This window comes from Lynx rufus, unplaced genomic scaffold, assembly GCF_022079265.1.
Source record: "Lynx rufus isolate CCGP_SWC_20201006 ecotype Redwood Valley unplaced genomic scaffold, mLynRuf1.p SCAF_7, whole genome shotgun sequence".
NCBI lineage: Eukaryota > Metazoa > Chordata > Mammalia > Carnivora > Felidae > Lynx > Lynx rufus.
Window position 1 is genome coordinate 59,963,759 of NW_025814889.1, and position 17,444 is coordinate 59,981,202.

The 17,444-nt window shown below is 37.7% G+C and overlaps 1 protein-coding gene across 5 annotated transcripts in view; it reads right to left on the reverse strand.

Annotated features, from left to right (window-relative positions):
* Window positions 1-17,444, reverse strand: part of ITPR2 (inositol 1,4,5-trisphosphate receptor type 2) — a 500,503-nt gene that overhangs the window by 383,765 nt on the left and 99,294 nt on the right. For all 5 annotated transcript variants that reach the window (XM_047065390.1, XM_047065392.1, XM_047065391.1 and 2 more), the window contains exons 3-8: window positions 13,099-13,214; window positions 12,221-12,307; window positions 9,832-9,990; window positions 3,350-3,448; window positions 2,984-3,067; window positions 2,538-2,684 (exon numbers count right to left, since the gene is read on the reverse strand). In XM_047065390.1, coding sequence (XP_046921346.1) covers window positions 2,538-2,684; window positions 2,984-3,067; window positions 3,350-3,448; window positions 9,832-9,990; window positions 12,221-12,307; window positions 13,099-13,214 — 692 coding nt within the window. The remainder of the gene's footprint in view (window positions 1-2,537; window positions 2,685-2,983; window positions 3,068-3,349; window positions 3,449-9,831; window positions 9,991-12,220; window positions 12,308-13,098; window positions 13,215-17,444) is intronic.

The window sequence follows — 17,444 nt, forward strand, 5'->3', positions numbered from 1 at the left end:
TGGCCCAGATGCTGAGCCACCAGGCTCCCTGAGTACAAAAGAAGGTGCTCTGAAGCAGCTGCTTACGCCAGGTGACCTGATGCACAGCAGCAAATCCTAGGCTTTACAGTCTGAAGATGACTGTGTTTGAGCCCCAGCTCTGCCAATTACTAGGGTATGATCACAGCAAGCAACTGAACATCTTCAAGCCAGTTTCATCATGTCCAAATGATTTTAATTCATAAGACTGTTTTGAAGATTAAGTACCAGGAGAACTTTTCATTATTCTCCCCCAACAGGTTACCTTCTTTTTGTTAATACTGACCACACTTAGACTCCTGCCCCCAGCCTCAAATTCTGTGTGCTGCTATACAGAACTTTCTAATATTTTTTGCTAGGCTCCGGCATCTAGGAATCCCCTATTCTGATAGCTCAAGTAAGATAATAATTATGAAAATACTTCAAAGTGGATGAAGTCTTAAAAACACTCTCCCTGTGATCAAAAACCTACCCATCCTAAAAGGCTAAGTTCTCAAACTTCTTCCACAAATCCTTTACAAATCACACTGGCTATACTCTAACTCCTTTGACAAAGACATTGATACCTTTGAGAATGCTCAAGTCTATCGGCTGTCTCACATACATACACAGATTTTGCACACAATTGCTGGAGGTTAACAAATAACTTGAAGCTCACCACAGATCGCAGACTAAGAATTCCTATCCTATACAGTAGTGCATCTAGCAATGCTCGTATAGCTCCCTAAAGGACAATTTGGAGATACAGAGTGTCATCATTTATCACAATGATTTTGCAAGGCTGCTCTTGGCATCATCAGGCATTGGCCAAGATACAAAAATCCTGCAAGTCACAGCCTTCTAAGTGATCCACTGTATCACAGGGGTAGGAAGCCTCATCAACAGGGTTCTGGAGTCATTCCACTGGAACAGAAACCAGAGAAAAGTAGAATAGAGCTTCTCTCTTTCTCTCTCTCCCAAAATAAATAAACTTTAAAAAAAAATTTTGAGGGGCGCCTGGGTGGCGCAGTCGGTTAAGCGTCCGACATCAGCCAGGTCACGATCTCGCGGTCCGTGAGTTCGAGCCCCGCGTCAGGCTCTGGGCTGATGGCTCAGAGCCTGGAGCCTGCTTCCGGTTCTGTGTCTCCCTCTCTCTCTGCCCCTCCCCCGTTCATGCTCTGTCTCTCTCTGTCCCAAAAATAAATAAACGTTGAAAAAAAAAAACTTTAAAAAAAAAAAATTTTTTGAAATAATAAAAATAAAGATAGGAAATATGTTTGTTGTACAATTTCATCTCTATTCTAAACCATGGCAGAATTATCCAAACCAAGCCTACAGAATTATTTTGATGTTACCATTATAATTAAGGGTCAGCTCACTGGAATAAACATCATACTTTCTCATTGTCTGTTTCAATAGTCTGTAATGTGTGCCGTTACCCCTCTTTCAGCAGGGTTACTTCCCTCTTTTTTTCACCATGTGAAAAATAAGTATGTTCTGTTATTACTTCTTCTAACATGACATATAATTCAAGGGCCCACATTTGCCCCTGCTCGTTCATTTTCCTGTACTTGCATAGAATGTCTTCAGATCCTCATCTCTTACCACTTCTTTCAAGTCCAAATGCGTTTATTCAAGATACGTACAAATATTATACCTTCTAAAGCAATTATTTACATGTTGAAATACATATTATTTTATTACAAATCATTTTCCTTTTCTTCTGTATTTTGAAATTTAGGCATTTTATCAATTTTTAATCATGAAAATCTATAAATAATATTACCTATGAATTCTATTTTAAGCTATTAAAGGAAGTGCCACAAAATATATGCTGTAAAAGGGGAGTGATGGGTTTAAAATGATTGCAAATCACTGCTATAGCCTTAGATGTCCATTACATCAGGATGGAACTTACCAAATGTTGGCTCGTTCATGAGTAATTACATCTATCTTATCTCCTCCATGGTATAGAAAGATCCTTTAAAGAAAAATCCATACCTTACAATTCTTAATTACTCTGTCATACTGGCAATGACTTTTTAAAGGATGGATGAATTCTTAACTATGGGTCTCCTCATTCCCATAAAAATGGCATCCCCTGAAGACATAAATGTTCTTCTCAGTTACTGTGCGGTTCTGATATCTATCTTCACTTAAAGTGAGTTGTCATATTCCAATCTTAACTCCAGTGCCATTTGAGGCACATTGCCTGCGATCTGATCAATCTTCACAACATTTCCCAATGGATTTTTAAAACGCAACATCTATATATGCTCTTATTAGATGTGAGAGAGAGAGGGAGGGAGAGAGAGAGAGAGAGAGATGCGCCAGAGAGAATAGGTAAAGGAAGTAGTAAGAATTCAAACTGATCATAGTAATGAGGAGGACAAGTTAGTTCACAAATATTACTCTTTTATCAACTTATCACAAATGATGCCTATAATAATAAAATAATCAGCCTAGTAAATCTGATTTACTAGTAAATTTATATAATTTTTTATATAAATACTTACTAAAATCCAAAAATATTTACACACCTCTATTTCCCAGAGTGCTTTAGAACTAGTAGCAGAAGTGGCTGATTGACGCAAGGTTGTACGAAGGAAAATGTGTTGTTTCTTCTCATATTCATCACAAGTCAGAAACTTCTCTTGTTCTGCATGAAACAATCTAACAACATCACCCTAGGAAAACAGGAAAATAAAACTGTATTTCCAAGAAAATTCTGAACAAATAGACATATGAAGCAGATGTCTCTTTCTGGTTTTTATACTCTGTACCCTTCTGCTAGTTACTTGGCTTTTAATGATTATTTATGTGTTCCAAAAAGAGGAAAACTCAATGAAACACTCAGTGTGAGTATTAAGGTCTATAACCATCTTCTGAAGTATGAATACTAGTGAATACACAGGTTTCGCATGTAGAATTTCAGTAAGACTACCTTCAGTTCTTCTGGCAAATGTTCCATGTAGCACATACTTACTCCTTTTAGTACATCCTCTCGATAGGAACTATATTTCATAAATAAAGTGATTTTCCAGCTCGTGTTGCAATTAACAGCATTCACCTATTAATGAAGAAATGTTAAGTTATAAAACTATGCATTCCGTTTTGTACCAGAAATTATTCCTCCAAACGGTAAAAAGAGAGAAAAAAGATAATTTTGGACAATGAGGTATGTACCTCAATACAAATACCATCCAGAACTAGCAATCATTATCTACGTGGATCTTAGGAATATTAATTACTATAACTGGGGTTATGCTCATGAAAACAATAAATGAAGCTACATGACTTTTTTTTCTCTCACAATGAATATAAAATTCATTTTCTTTCCACCTGAACTTACCTCTTTACACCCTGGATTATCCAGAAGCTCTATGTTGCTGGCATGCAGTGGTTGTCCTGCATTCACGGGCATCAAAACAACTTTGTCGCCTACGACAATCTAGGAATCAGAAATAAGTTGCAACCATGACACTGAGTGGATCTGTGGTGCTCCGTTTGAAGCTCAAAACAACTGCACAGAAGTCCTCATTATTGACCTAACACACAAATCTTAGTTCAATTCTTTTTCTCCTTGAGGTAAAATGTCTTCTGATTAATGATCATGTAATCATGTTCATAATGCCTATCAGCCTGGATTCATAAAGCCAGTGTAGATCCTTTTCTTATTAGTCTCCCATTTCAGTAAGAACTTTTTTTAATGTCGATAAATAGGACAATTAGCCTCAACACGAGGTCCTTGCCATGTGCACACCAAAGAGAGTGAATACATCCGCCACAATCTGCCTAAATATTTGAACCACTTCAAGTGCGAGGAGAAAATGTCATACATGTATTATCTAGGGAATTAAAAACAAGTCTGTGAAATTTGATCCTTCCCATAATCTCAGAAATCTATTAAACATTCTAATGCCATCTGGATTCAGGAAATGCACAATTAGGTATGACCTGATAGAAATATGTTTATTGTTTGGTCCTTAAGCACCTGGTTGACTTTTATCTTAAACATCCCAAACTAATATTGTTCTTTAAACTTGGTATTCATTTTTAAGTCAAAAAAAAAAAAAAGCTAAAAAACTGACTCTACTGACTGGCTGGCTCAGTTGGTAGAGCACGCAACCCTTGATCTAAGGTCATAAGTTTGAGTCCCATGTTAGGAGCAGAGATCACTTAAAAAACTAATTACAATATACATAATATTTTTTAATTGGTTTTGGTAGAAATGCTCTAGAGAAGTAAGTCTAAGTTGATTTTTCATCTATGTTATCATTAACGATGACCAATTTACCCTCAAGAATTTCTATTCATAGGAGCGCCTGAGTGGCTCAGTCAGTTAAGCGTCTGACTTCAGCTCAGATCATGATCTCATGGTTAGAGGGTTCCAGCCCCGCATTGGGCTCTGTGCTGACAGCTCAGGGTCTGAAGCCTGCTTTGCATTCTGTGTCCCCCCACCGCCCCTCCCCTGATTGTGCTCTGTCTCTCTCTCTCAAAAATAAATAAATGTAAAAAAAAATTTTTTTAAGAATTTATATTCATAATTCAAATTGTGGGAAATAAAGTTATGTTTTCTTAATGATAATGAACAGTTTAATTTTGGAATTATTAAAGTCTCTCTTGTGACAATCCATTAGAAGACTTATTATTGTAGGACCTATACTCTTAATTCTCATATTAAATTTCTTACCATCTCAGAAATGAAAAACAATACCTCTCTTTGCATATTTTGTACGAACTGAATATGAGAATACATTAATTTGAGAGAAAACTGAAAAGCAAATCAGGACTCAGAAAATAAGAATAAACAAAACTTCTTCCTGTATCTTAACCTAGACCAAGACTTTCAGGAACATAATTTCATATTTCCAATATAAATTAAGATTTTGTGGGTTATATACAGGAGTCTACATTTACACATAGTACTGCTGTCACAAACTATATCTGGAGATTCAAATATGATAGAGAAGCTTCAAGTTCACTATTCGAGCGAAGGGTAGTTGTTCTTAGTTTGCAGAAGTAGCTTCTAGAATTGGTCTCTGTTCATCACCCGCCTTTCAAGTCATCATCAGTCAGGTGCTGGTGCCTAACTCACAAAAGCCACTGTAGAAGCTCTCTATGCACAGATAAGGGAACACCACCAAGAAAAGGTGTTAAGTGAGAGGGTGAGGAAACAGAGTGGGCTCTATTTGTGTTAAAAGGAGAGGGAAGGAAAAAAGAAATTGTGGTTTATATACACAATGGAATACTACGTGGCAATGAGAAAAAATGAAATATGGCCTTTTGTAGCAACGTGGATGGAACTGGAGAGTGTGATGCTAAGTGAAATAAGCCATACAGAGAAAGACAGATACCATATGGTTTCACTCTTATGTGGATCCTGAGAAACTTAACAGGAACCCATGGGGGAGAGGAAGGAAAAAAAAAAAAAAAAGAGGTTAGAGTAGGAGAGAGCCAAAGCATAAGAGACTGTTAAAAACTGAGAACAAACTGAGGGTTGATGGGGGGTGGGAGGGAGGAGAGGGTGGGTGATGGGTATTGAGGGCACCTTTTGGGATGAGCACTGGGTGTTGTATGGAAACCAATTTGACAATAAATTTCATATATAAAAAAAAATAAAGTTGGGGCTAGATCATTAAAAAATGATCTAGATGCTAACTCAAAAAAATAAAAATAAAAAAAATAAAAAAATAAAAAAAAAAGGAGAGGGAAGGAGTAAAAGTACATGCATAAGAAATCTTTCCAGAGGTTAACTGTGGTGCAGGGGGCAAAAACTGGGGAGATGGAAAAAAGGGTAAGAGACTTTAAGTGAAACATCTTTATATTGCTTTCTATCTATGAACCAAAATTGGTAAGCAGTTTTAAAAACTAAATAAACAAAAACATACAAAAGCCAACATGACATAAACATATTTCCAACATCCCCTTCTACAACTCACACACACACACACACACACACACACACACACACACACACACACACACTTCTTACTGCACATGACATCAAAGTGGCTCTAACTCTCAGAGCCGGACAGAAGTCCGCGTCATCATCCATACTACGAATACTGGGATTTAATACACATCTTGCCAGTGCTGTGTCTGATCTTCCAATTTCTTAAGGAACAACTGGATTTGGTTTACAATGTCATTCTCATCTGCATCATATAGTCAATAAGCTACTAAATATAATGATATATTTCAGCTGTGTCTTTTCAATTAAAAGAATATTTTTGTTTGCACCTATATCCACTGACCTAAGTCTTACTATTTTAGTGTACTTTTCTGTAAGCTTTGGGTCAATCCATATGTTCTATTTATTTCAAAACACCACCCATAAAGTCTTATACTGTATATTTTTTTTAATTTTTTTTAACTTTTATTTATTTTTGAGACAGAGAGAGACAGAGCATGAACTGGGGAGGAGCAGAGAGAGAGGGAGACACAGAGCTGTCAGCACAGAGCCCAACGCGGGGCTCGAACTCAAGGACCGTGAGATCATGACCTGAGCCGAAGTCAGACGCCCAACCAACCAAGCCACCCAGGCGCCTCTTATACTGTATATTTTTAAGAGACCAGCCATATAGCCAAAATGTTCCAAGCACCAAGGTTTCATAAGAATGGTATTCACAAAGAGAATCTAACATTAATTCACTGATTTCCAAGTCCTCTGTCTTGTTCTTGACAATGGTGACTTTGAGTAGCCAAGCTGAAACAAAACAAAAACAAAACAAAACAAAACAACAACTTGAAAATGAAATGGACAAGATACTAATCAAAAGAAATAAAAAGAACAGTAAGGGGTGCCAAAAAGAATACAAACATGTGAGAAATAATCCCTGTTCTTGGGGAACTTACACCTAACTGGATAAAGTGGTAAATATGGAACTTGGGGCTGATCCACCAATGTGGTCAGATGCCTTCCCAGATGCTATGTATTTAATACAGAACTTGAGGTTGCCATCATTTTCTGCCGTGACACACTCACCCTAGTACAAAATCATCTTTTAAAAATTCCAATTTCAAAAGCACTTCTGTTGGTTCTAAGCAACAGTCATGTAAGATTCAAGTTGAGATTTTACTGCAAATAAAGAGCAATACAGTGCCACTGGCAGCTACCCTTCTTTTGAAGTGGCACCTGGCCTGGTGAAAAGAACACTGCAATAAAAACCAAAACACCAGGGATCTAGTCCTACCTTTGCTAGAATTCCAAGAGACCTAGTTTTGCAAAATAGCAAAATCTACTTGCTATTTGAAGAGGCTCTTACCCTAAGAGTTGAATTTTTCTCTTGACTGGAGGAAGATCTGGGCTTTTCTCCTTTTTAAAATCTACCATCAAGGTTAAGAAGTAATAACTTCTTAGATCAAAGTTGAAAATTAAAAAAACAAACACTGAATCTTGGGAAAATAAATGAAAATGAAATATTTACATACTCTGCTATCCCCAATGACTTTCTAACTATTCAACAGCAAGGAAGAGCTTCTATACAGCTGAAAGTTGAGGGGTCCTTGAATCTCTTTTTCCCCAAAACCCATCCAACTGACAATTCTGTAAGATATGGCATAAGTGTTCTTAAATGATAGAAACCGCTCATTTTTGAGGATATGAGCATTTTTCTCCCCAGACTATCATCAGCCTCATTTTTTCTTTTTTTAATGTTTGTTTAATTTTTAGAGAGAGAGACAGAGAGAGAGTGCAGCAGTGAACCCAATGTGGGGCTCAAACTTACAAACTGTGAGATCATGACCTGAGCTGAAATCAAAAGCTCAAACAACTGAGCCACCCAGGCGCCCCTCATCAGCCTTGTTCTTAAGTTTCATTTCAGTCACCGAACATCTTATTGGATACTTACAACCTAAATCACAACTTACTAATTGCTAAATGGTAAAGTATAATTTTAAAAGTCCTTTGAGCCTTTCAATTTCTTCCTAGCTTAATATACTTTTAAGAAAAATCAGTAATAATTAAATCACTTACTACGACAAGATAGTATTTCCTACATTTTAGAATTTTAGAACGATACTTATTGCTAGGGAATGCCACCTATTCCTGGGGAAGAAAATGAGCATTGCTATACATTTAAGTGGCAAACAGAGGACTATGGGTGTGCTTATGTTTTCACAGCAACCTTAATCACACACAATAGCTACATAGTGGTGAGCAAAAACAATGAGCTGTTACAGCAAAAAGCAATGTGGAAGGTTGTTTTAGCCATGCTTTATGGAGCACATCTATATAAGGAGGATTTCTATATTGCACTTAACAATTACATTGTCCATTTTACCAAAATGGAGTGTTTGGGTGGTAGGTTCCCCCCACCCCAGGACAACTAATTATTTGAAATAGTTCATTACATTCAACTCTCAGTTGATCCTATAAAGGCATCTGGGAGCAAGGAGAGGAATAGACAGAATGAATAAGTAAACAGAATGAATTAATAAAATCCACAGTGAATCTAAAGGCCCTAATTTATCCAATCATTTCCTCATATTCCCTCAGAACTTGAGCTCAGGTTTTGCTTTTTTCACAGTTTGATTTTCACTGACCATCTACAGCCAGGGACACTACTCAGTGGGAGACCAGAGAGGGAAGCAAGCATTACAAGAAAGGGCACCAAAAGACATAGGTTGTTCATAAACCACATAGTCAGTCCCTAAATAATTGAGAGTTGATTGTAATTAACTACCTACTGAAGTTAAGATATATAACATGCTCACAGCACACATCACTTGATGCCAAAAAATAAACATGTAGGACTTATTTTTTTAAGGACTCCAACACAAGACTTAAAGTGCACTACATTCCTGCATGCCATGCGTCTCCCAAACCTTACCTAAAGAGGGTATCATCAGATAATTTATTAACCAAATTAAACCATGAAGCTTGCATCCTGTGGAATTGAATGTATATTTCAAAATTCACCAGAAAAAATAGATTCACTATTAAAGAGGACATTTCTAGGACAAGAAATATCCAAAACATATTTAAAATGTAATCAAAGCACTGAGAAAACTATCAGAATAATTATATTTTTATATTGCTTGGATTTTATGTTAATTTTTTTTAAATCGCAACTATTTTCTTGATCACCTGACCCAATATTTGCAAAGTATTCTATTCATAAAAAGTTATTCAGCATTTATGGAGCATTCCCCATGTGCTAGGGACTGTCACTTGCTACTTCATTTATTACAAATGAAAATAAATAACAATGTATTGAACCATTTCACATAATTTTTATTTTCCCTACTCTATAAATTTTCTAGCAGAAAATACTTTAGCAGCTGCTAAAATCTACATGATATGACATACATGTATTCCAAAATGTATTTTCAATACTGTCATCAACAAGCGCCCACCTATAGCTCCTCATACATTATGCATCTTTAAGATGTATAGACTGTAAACAGCTGACCATAGAGCCAATAAATGAAATACTGGCATAATGCATTGTTACTCTATTAATTCAAAGGGATAAACAACATTTCCTAAGCATAGCTTTCTCCTTACAACCATGCTCCCTCCTGATTAAGAAAGGAAGCAAACTCTACCCTTTGAAAGGTTCGGCCAATGTTAACATTACTTAAATTCTTTCACATGAATTCCAACTGGAAGATGATTTTTAATTAATTTGAATTTTGTCTTTGCATGATTCCCAAGCATAATTTGCACTGTAAATAAATACTTTTAACCTATTAAACGTACAACCATAAAAATAACGTGTCGATTGAAAACTACGTATCATTTCTTTGTGCTACCTGGATTCTTTCACTTATTAAGAATTATTGTCTTTATGAACATACTGTTTCTCTCTTAATTTTATTTTTACATACATTGTCACCCTCACTTCTCAGCTTCCAGAAGGGATGAATATAAAACCAAGACCCTTCATTTCCAGCAGCATCCAAGGACACACGCATGGCGTTCTTCTCCAATAAAGCAGGTAATCTCTTGTTGACAGTCAGATATTTGTTGCTTTTTATATGTAGCAGCTGTAGGGAAAAAGACATTATCACCTTTATTCTTTGATGTCCTCTGTTAATTACATGTGTATGTTTGTACCTATATCTTGAGCCCACATAACACCACTTGGGGTGCATGTCAAACAAAAGAGGTCTTTTTAAACTTCACACTCACCATCGAATTTCCAAGCTGACTTTCTTCGGGTTCCTCTTCACCTCCACCCCCCCGCCCCCTATGAACTGGGCACATGGAGAAATCAAACCAGAGGATACCCCTGAACCATTTTTATCTACTGATAAATAATAGGATAAAACCAAGCGTCCCAAAGGAGACCAGGAAATTCCAAACATTTTTTCAATTCTTGCACAGACACAACAGAATACACGAAAAAAATAACCAAGAAACTAAAATAATGCACCAAACCACTTAGTGTTATTAACCATCCCTGCCAAGGACAGCCCTACTTCTTCCTGTGTGAACAGGCAGGCTTTGCATCCTCAATAATCCCTGCTCACTGATCCTACTCCCTTCTCAGATGAGCATGGATGTGCCATTTCTCAGACTTTTTGGGTGCCATTTGCAAAACCTCTCCAAGACCGAATTCTACTGAGTAGGAAAGCTAAAACAAACAACCTTCCTGTCTATTATTACAATCATTCCAAAACAGAATGGTCATTTTAATATCCACAATATAAGAAAGAAATTATCTCATGAACTGATGAAACCCTCATGGTCCAGCCCCACTCCTTTGGAATCCACCTTTTTAGAGCACATAGCTTGGCCCCTAGCTGGTAATGCTAACATTTGCACTTCAGGTTCTTGACAAGAAACAACTTGCTGGCACTTAATTCTGATCAAAACTTGGTTAAGAAAAACTCTATTTAGGGAGGATTTCTCAAGGGACATGCAACCCACCCATGCCACAGGTATTGTATCATCGTTCATTAGATAAAGTCCTACATTAGGGGAGCTGCAGATTCAGGCACTCTCATCTTGTCCCAGCAGAGGGCCGCTTGGACAGTCCTGAACACTGGTATTTTGCCATTGGCCAAATACAAAACATCAGGCGATATTATTTTTTAAAACAGCTCTATGAAACACCTCATTGTAGTGTTTTCTGTAATAAGTTGTTAAGGCTAGCGCTTACTATATGAAACAGTGTCCTCTTTATGAGGGCTCATTGGAGGAATACTTCTCTGGTCTTCTTCCTGGGAACATGTGTGCTTCTAGAACCTGGACTTAATTCTATGGTAAGGACTTCCTATGTGAGGGCTATAATATATTATGCTTTCCATACAGCAAGGTCAGCAACAAAAAGGCTTCTAGCCAAAGGTGTCCAGCCTTCAAAACATGGTATTTATAAACATGCCTCCCCCTGACGTCACCTTATTCATATAAGCACTATCTTCCCTTTGACCCAGTCGCCTTATTTATTCCATTTTAGTGTACGTGGTATGTATTTTAAAAAATGCCTTCCATTCTTTTTGGAACAAGGTGGGGCATATTAACAAATAGCCAAGTAAAGAGCTGAAAGATCTAAGTGAAGCACAGGAGAGAAATGCAGCTGAGATAAATCAGTGGTGCAACTCATTGAAATAAATCTTTTAGGGGCGCCCGGGTGGCTCGGTCAGTTGAGCGTCCGACTTCGGCTCAGGTCATGATCTCACGGTCCGTGGGTTCGAGCCCTGCGTCGGGCTCTGTGCTGACCACTCAGAGCCTGGAGCCAGTTTCAGATTCTGTGTCTCCCTCTCTCTGTGACCCTCCCCCGTTCATGCTCTGTCGCTCTTTGTCTCAAAAATAAATAAAAAAAAAAAGTTAAAAAAAATTAAAAAAAAAGAAATAAATCTTTTAATAACAACTCAAAGACAATTCCCATCTGAAAGTACAACATGAACACTCCTCTCTCTACCAAATGCAAAGATAAAGCTTCATATGTCACATGTTAGTCCCACTAATTCTAAAGGAGGGTTTTACTATAGACCTTTAGAAAGTATGTTTCCCTGTCTTCCTCCTGTTGGTGGAATACCCTGTACCTACACCTAGATAAGTACACTTCCTATGTGTATGCTCACCAGACTTATCTGCGAACATACAGAATACTATGCTGAACATCAGCTGAAAATATCACACAATATCCATAATTCCCATCAAAGAACAAATTGTTGTATCCCCAAATTTTAATGCAGCTTGGCATTTCTAACAGACACAAATTGCCCATAAAATATTCACCTTTTTTTTAAAGAAAGTAAATAGACTTACTTGTATAACATTACTGTATTTCACAATTTCTCCCAACAGCTTCTTATTCTCTGATTCATTTTGTTTTTGTTCCAGTTCTGCAGCATGCTGGAAAACGGTTAGCAAATATTCATCATGGAAACATAGTAAACAGAGTACAATAGTTGACAAAGAAACAAGGGTCATTTTAGGAACAAAGACTATAACCATGAATGAATTAGGCTGATTGCTCTACTCTTAGTGCTGGGGGCAGGGAACCAACAATTAAATGATTATAATATAGTATGATCATTCTCTCATGGTAATGCTGAAATGTGGCCAAAAATATCTTGGGATGCTTCTATGTTGGAAATTTCAGAAAAGTACCAGGCTCTTTGGTCTTCTACAGTTAGCTTCAGAAGGAATATTGTTAGACAAACCAAACAGAATATAGAAACAGTAGGTGAATTTCAAAAGTCTCAAAATAGTTTCAATTTCAAAAGTAACAGGAATTTTAATAACACACAATTTAAGTTCTATCAAATTTACATTCAGCCCAAACCAGAAGCAACAGACTTTCAGTCCTTTTTCTAGTCTTTCAGGAAAAAAAATTAGGTACGATGCCAAGTAAAATATAACTGGATCTGATACTCCTACAGAGATTCTGAATGGTTTCCAGTTTGATGTGAATCTTTGAATTAGTCTGGCACACCCTAAAAAATAGCAGGAATATATTAGCTACATGCCAGGAAATCAGTGGTCACACCCTATAACTTAAGTCTCTTCCACTTTCAGTGTGCTGCTACCTCTATTCTAAAATCTCTGTGCATTAAGTGAAATCACTAAGATACAAAACAGATCACTTGTTATTGCTGTTCTTGGTCTAGACTCAGCTAGACAAATGGCAACCTGGCCCTTACCTGTAATTTCTTCAGCAAGGCTGCCTCTGTGTGGTTCCCCTGTTTGGCTTGCTTAGCTTTCCAATATTGTTTCTGGGCAGAATATCGGTTCATAGGGCACACCTTAAAGAGGCAGTCTATGACAAAGCAACAAACAAAAACACTGTAACTAAGGCAACCAGCATTTCTTAGATTTTCCTTTGAGCCTAGCATTGGAATCTTGCAATCCCTGAGTAGAAAGATTAAGCCTATCTCCCAATCAACTCAAACTCCCCCTATAACATTCTTTCTAAATAATTATTTAGACTGTTAAAATACCTTCTTCTTCATTAGTTTTGGTTTTTTTAAAGGCACCATAGCTAGCGTGATTTATTTAAAAACCAAGTTAATGTAATCATTACATTATAAGATACTTCTTAATTATAATGGGGTACCTGGTGTTAGAAAGTGAAGAGGATGAGATTAGTGATTTTCCCTGCCTTACCTGACCTTGCACCATTAATTATTCATTCATGGTATGTATCTTTGACAGCCAAAGTGATGCAAGAAGTAGAAACAATCAATAACAACAAAACCCATTTCAGTCATCCATTCCCCAAGTTTCCACATACCTGGGGTGAACATGGCATGGAACTCTGAGACGCAGTGTGTTATAAGGGAAAAACAAAGCAAAAACAAACAAACAAACAAAAAAACTAAACCAGGATTATAGTTCTAACTCGACTACTAAATATCAAGATAGGAAATCATAGTGGAATAATATAGCTGGTGACATCTCGGAGCCAAAAAGCTAAACATATTTTTTTCTTTTTAATGAGGAAATTGGAAATTTGAGTAAACCATTCTTCCATCACTAATGATTTTGTATGTTTGTGAAATGGACTACAATCTACAATAAAGATCAACTCCCAATATTCTATGATAAAGGCGTAGTGATACAGAAAATCCAAACATTACCTTCATTTTTTTCACAAAAAATTGTATTAACTCAATATGATAAATGTACTTTATTTTGGTTGATGTGTTAATATTTAAGGTCACTCTCATTTTTTAAATATGTATCACAAAAATAAAATTCTGTCAACTCAAATACCTACTTTAGCTACATTCTTGACTATATATATACTCATTCTATTATTCTCTATTAAAATAATTATAAAATTGGCCATACAGAGAAAGACAGATACCATATGTGTTCACTCTTATGTGGATCCTGAGAAACTTAACAGGAACCCATGGGGGAGGGGAAGGAAAAAAAAAAAAGAGGTAAGAGTGGGAGAGAGCCAAAGCATAAGAGACTCTTAAAAACTAAGAACAAACTGAGGGCTGATGGGGGGTGGGAGGGAGGGGAGGGTGGGTGATGGGTATTGAGGAGGGCACCTTTTGGGATGAGCACTGGGTGTTGTATGGAAACCAATTTAACAATAAATTTCATATATTTAAAAAAATAAAATAAAATAAAATAATTATAAAATTAAATAATGGACTTGATCTCTTTTCAAATCTCTCTTATAGTTCTACTGGCATAAATTATCAAGAAATATGACTGTAGGGGCGCCTGGGTGGTTCAGTTGGTTAAGCATCCAACTCCTGATTTCGGCTCAGGTCATGATCTCACAAAGGTTTGTGGGATAGAGTCCCACATCAGGCTCCATACTGAAAGTGGGGCTGCTTGGGATTCTCTCTCTCTCTCTCTCTCTCTCTCTCTCTCTCTGTCTCTCAAAATAAATAAATGAACATTAAAACATAATGACTTTTTCTATAGCTTATAATCATAAACACAAATTCTACTGATTGTCCTCACCTTCCATATACAAACAGGCTACAGAAAACTAATTGTTAATTTTCTGGTGTAAAAGTTACTGATGTGGATGAGTAAATATCTTATACATAACAGGAAACAGACACCTTCTAAAAGGCACCACTAAAAGTAGGCTGAGAGACCATCAATTACAGTATGATACAGATATTACCACTTGGTACATGTGTATGAACACCAAATAACTAGACCTGAAAACTGTTTCCCTTGGCAACATATTTTATAAGCCCTAAAAATATATTCTCCACATATTAGTAACTACAAAGAGAATATACAATTTTTTTCAAGCACCAGTATGGAAGCTGTTCACGGTTACCACCAAAACAATGTTCCCAATTTAATGCAGCAGACTATTCGGACTATCCTGTAGTAGGCAAGTGACTGAATTCTACATTGTTTTAGTGCAGCAAAAACACAAATCCATATTCAAGTGGAACTGACTCCATAGTCTGCAGTCTATACTTCTGATTCCACCCATGCATGAAAAGAGAAAAATTATGTTCCTCCCCATTACTTCAGATTCCTAATGAAGTTCATTAGGAAATGGTCCTCTGAGTGAAAAAATATTTTCACTAAATTCTAGATCACTTCAGTAGCATTCCTAATTAGCGGTATCTTTGGGTAACTAGCAAACAGACCATGTGTGCCGTGGTCCTGATTGTTGTGGCTGATGTTATTGTGAAACGAAGCCAAACATTCAGCCAAACCATGTTTACTGGTCTGCCTGTGTTGCTAGGTGCTAAGAATCAGGTCCTGTCCCCAAACATTCACAGTCTCGTGGATGAGACAGGCATCTACCATGTGTTGGAAGTTTCACAGTGGAGCTCAAGAGAAGGCACCATGAGGCACAAAGTTGCACGTGGCCAACCTCACCAAGGAGGTCAGGATAGTCCACCCAAAGGAGAAGATGCAAGGCACGGTTGAAAGAACCAACACCAATTCAGCACAGCGGCAAGGGGGCTCAAGTGCACGGGTGTGGGGGGCATGCCAAACAGAGCCAACTGCCAGTACAAAGACAGAGAAGGAGAGCGCCAAAGGACCTGCTAAGTATACAGGAAAACCACAGCCCAGGGTGTGAAATGAGAATGGAGCGTTTGGGGAAGTCATGGTCTGTGGAGTCCTACGTGCTGGATTAGGAGAATGGACTTTATCCCCCGGAAAATGTCAAACTCTTACAGGATTTTAAGCTCTTACAGCATGTGAAAGATGATGTGAACAAGAGGCGAGGAGACCAGCAGAAAGCTCCCTGCCAGCGCTCTGAATTTGGGCTGCATGGTAGCTGGGGGATAGCCACAGCTTTCAGAGAAAGCAGCAGAAGCAACAAGCTTAATCACCCGAGATGTGGGGTGGGGAGAGGTGAGAAGGAGAGAAAGTGAAGGTGGCCAGATGAACGAGCTGCCACCCACTGTGTCTGAGATGCAGCTTCAAATGCTCTGATTTCCAAAGCTCTTTCCTCTTTCAGAGCTTTGGTTCCATGGTCATCCTCAGCAGCCTCCCACGGATCACATCTCATTTCATACTACAGTAAATAAATAACCAATCTGTTTCTGTGTGGGAACCAGTATCTCAGGACTATTTTGGTTGATGGGAAAGAATGTAGGGCATACACAGACTTCTGTACAAATGCTTTTCTTGTTGATGGTGGTGATAGTGATCGTGATGGGTGTGTGTGTGTGTGTGTGTTTAATTCTCTCTTCCTCTTTTAGGAAACATAAAAAATCTACTGGTCTTGGGCTAGTCACATATTTTGTCCGATTCTAAATTGATTGCATAATAAAAGTGTTAATGATATGTGCCACACCTAATTCACAAGACTGCTGAGAGTCACAGAAAGAAAATCCGTGTGAAAGCACTCTGTGAATTTTAAAGCCTTCTTATAAATGTAAGATATTATTATTAATATTGCTTCATTGCTTCATTCATTCAGCAACAGCTTCACCGAGATTAAGAGATGACTAAACCCTCACAGAGCTCCCAGCAAAGAGCAACAAGAAGTACAGGTCTCGGACTAAACCTGAACACAAACCAGAAATGCTCAACTCACAAGTGTATGCACCTGTGGTTTAAGAGCTGCCACAGTGTGTAATTGTATAAAATTCTTGAACTCCCTGAAATAGGACGGCAGTGAGCAGAGGAGGCAACCTGTATTACCATGCAATGCCTCTTAGCGTGTGCAGGTATAAGCCCTACCACCAGCAAGGGCAGAGCCTTTGAACAGACCTCCCACACTCTTCCTCCTCCAGGATAGGAATCCCGCTATTTCAGAGCCGCCCTCTCTCATCTGCCCCCTCCACACCCTGCCCTCTAGTATTCCTTGGTCTGCTCATTCTCTAAATTCAAACATACATAAGAAAAAGTTTTCTGGGGGTTTTCCAATTAAAAAGTGGCTCAGTGTCGTTTGGGAATTAGTTGACAACATTCACTTCAGCATTTCGAGACTCAAGGAATAATTTTTAAAAGGGAAAGTTTTGCCTCATGGAGCAAACACCAAAAGCACAAATAAAAGGAAGTCATCTGAGTTAAGTTTTTTAAAAAGCTTAACCTGAAG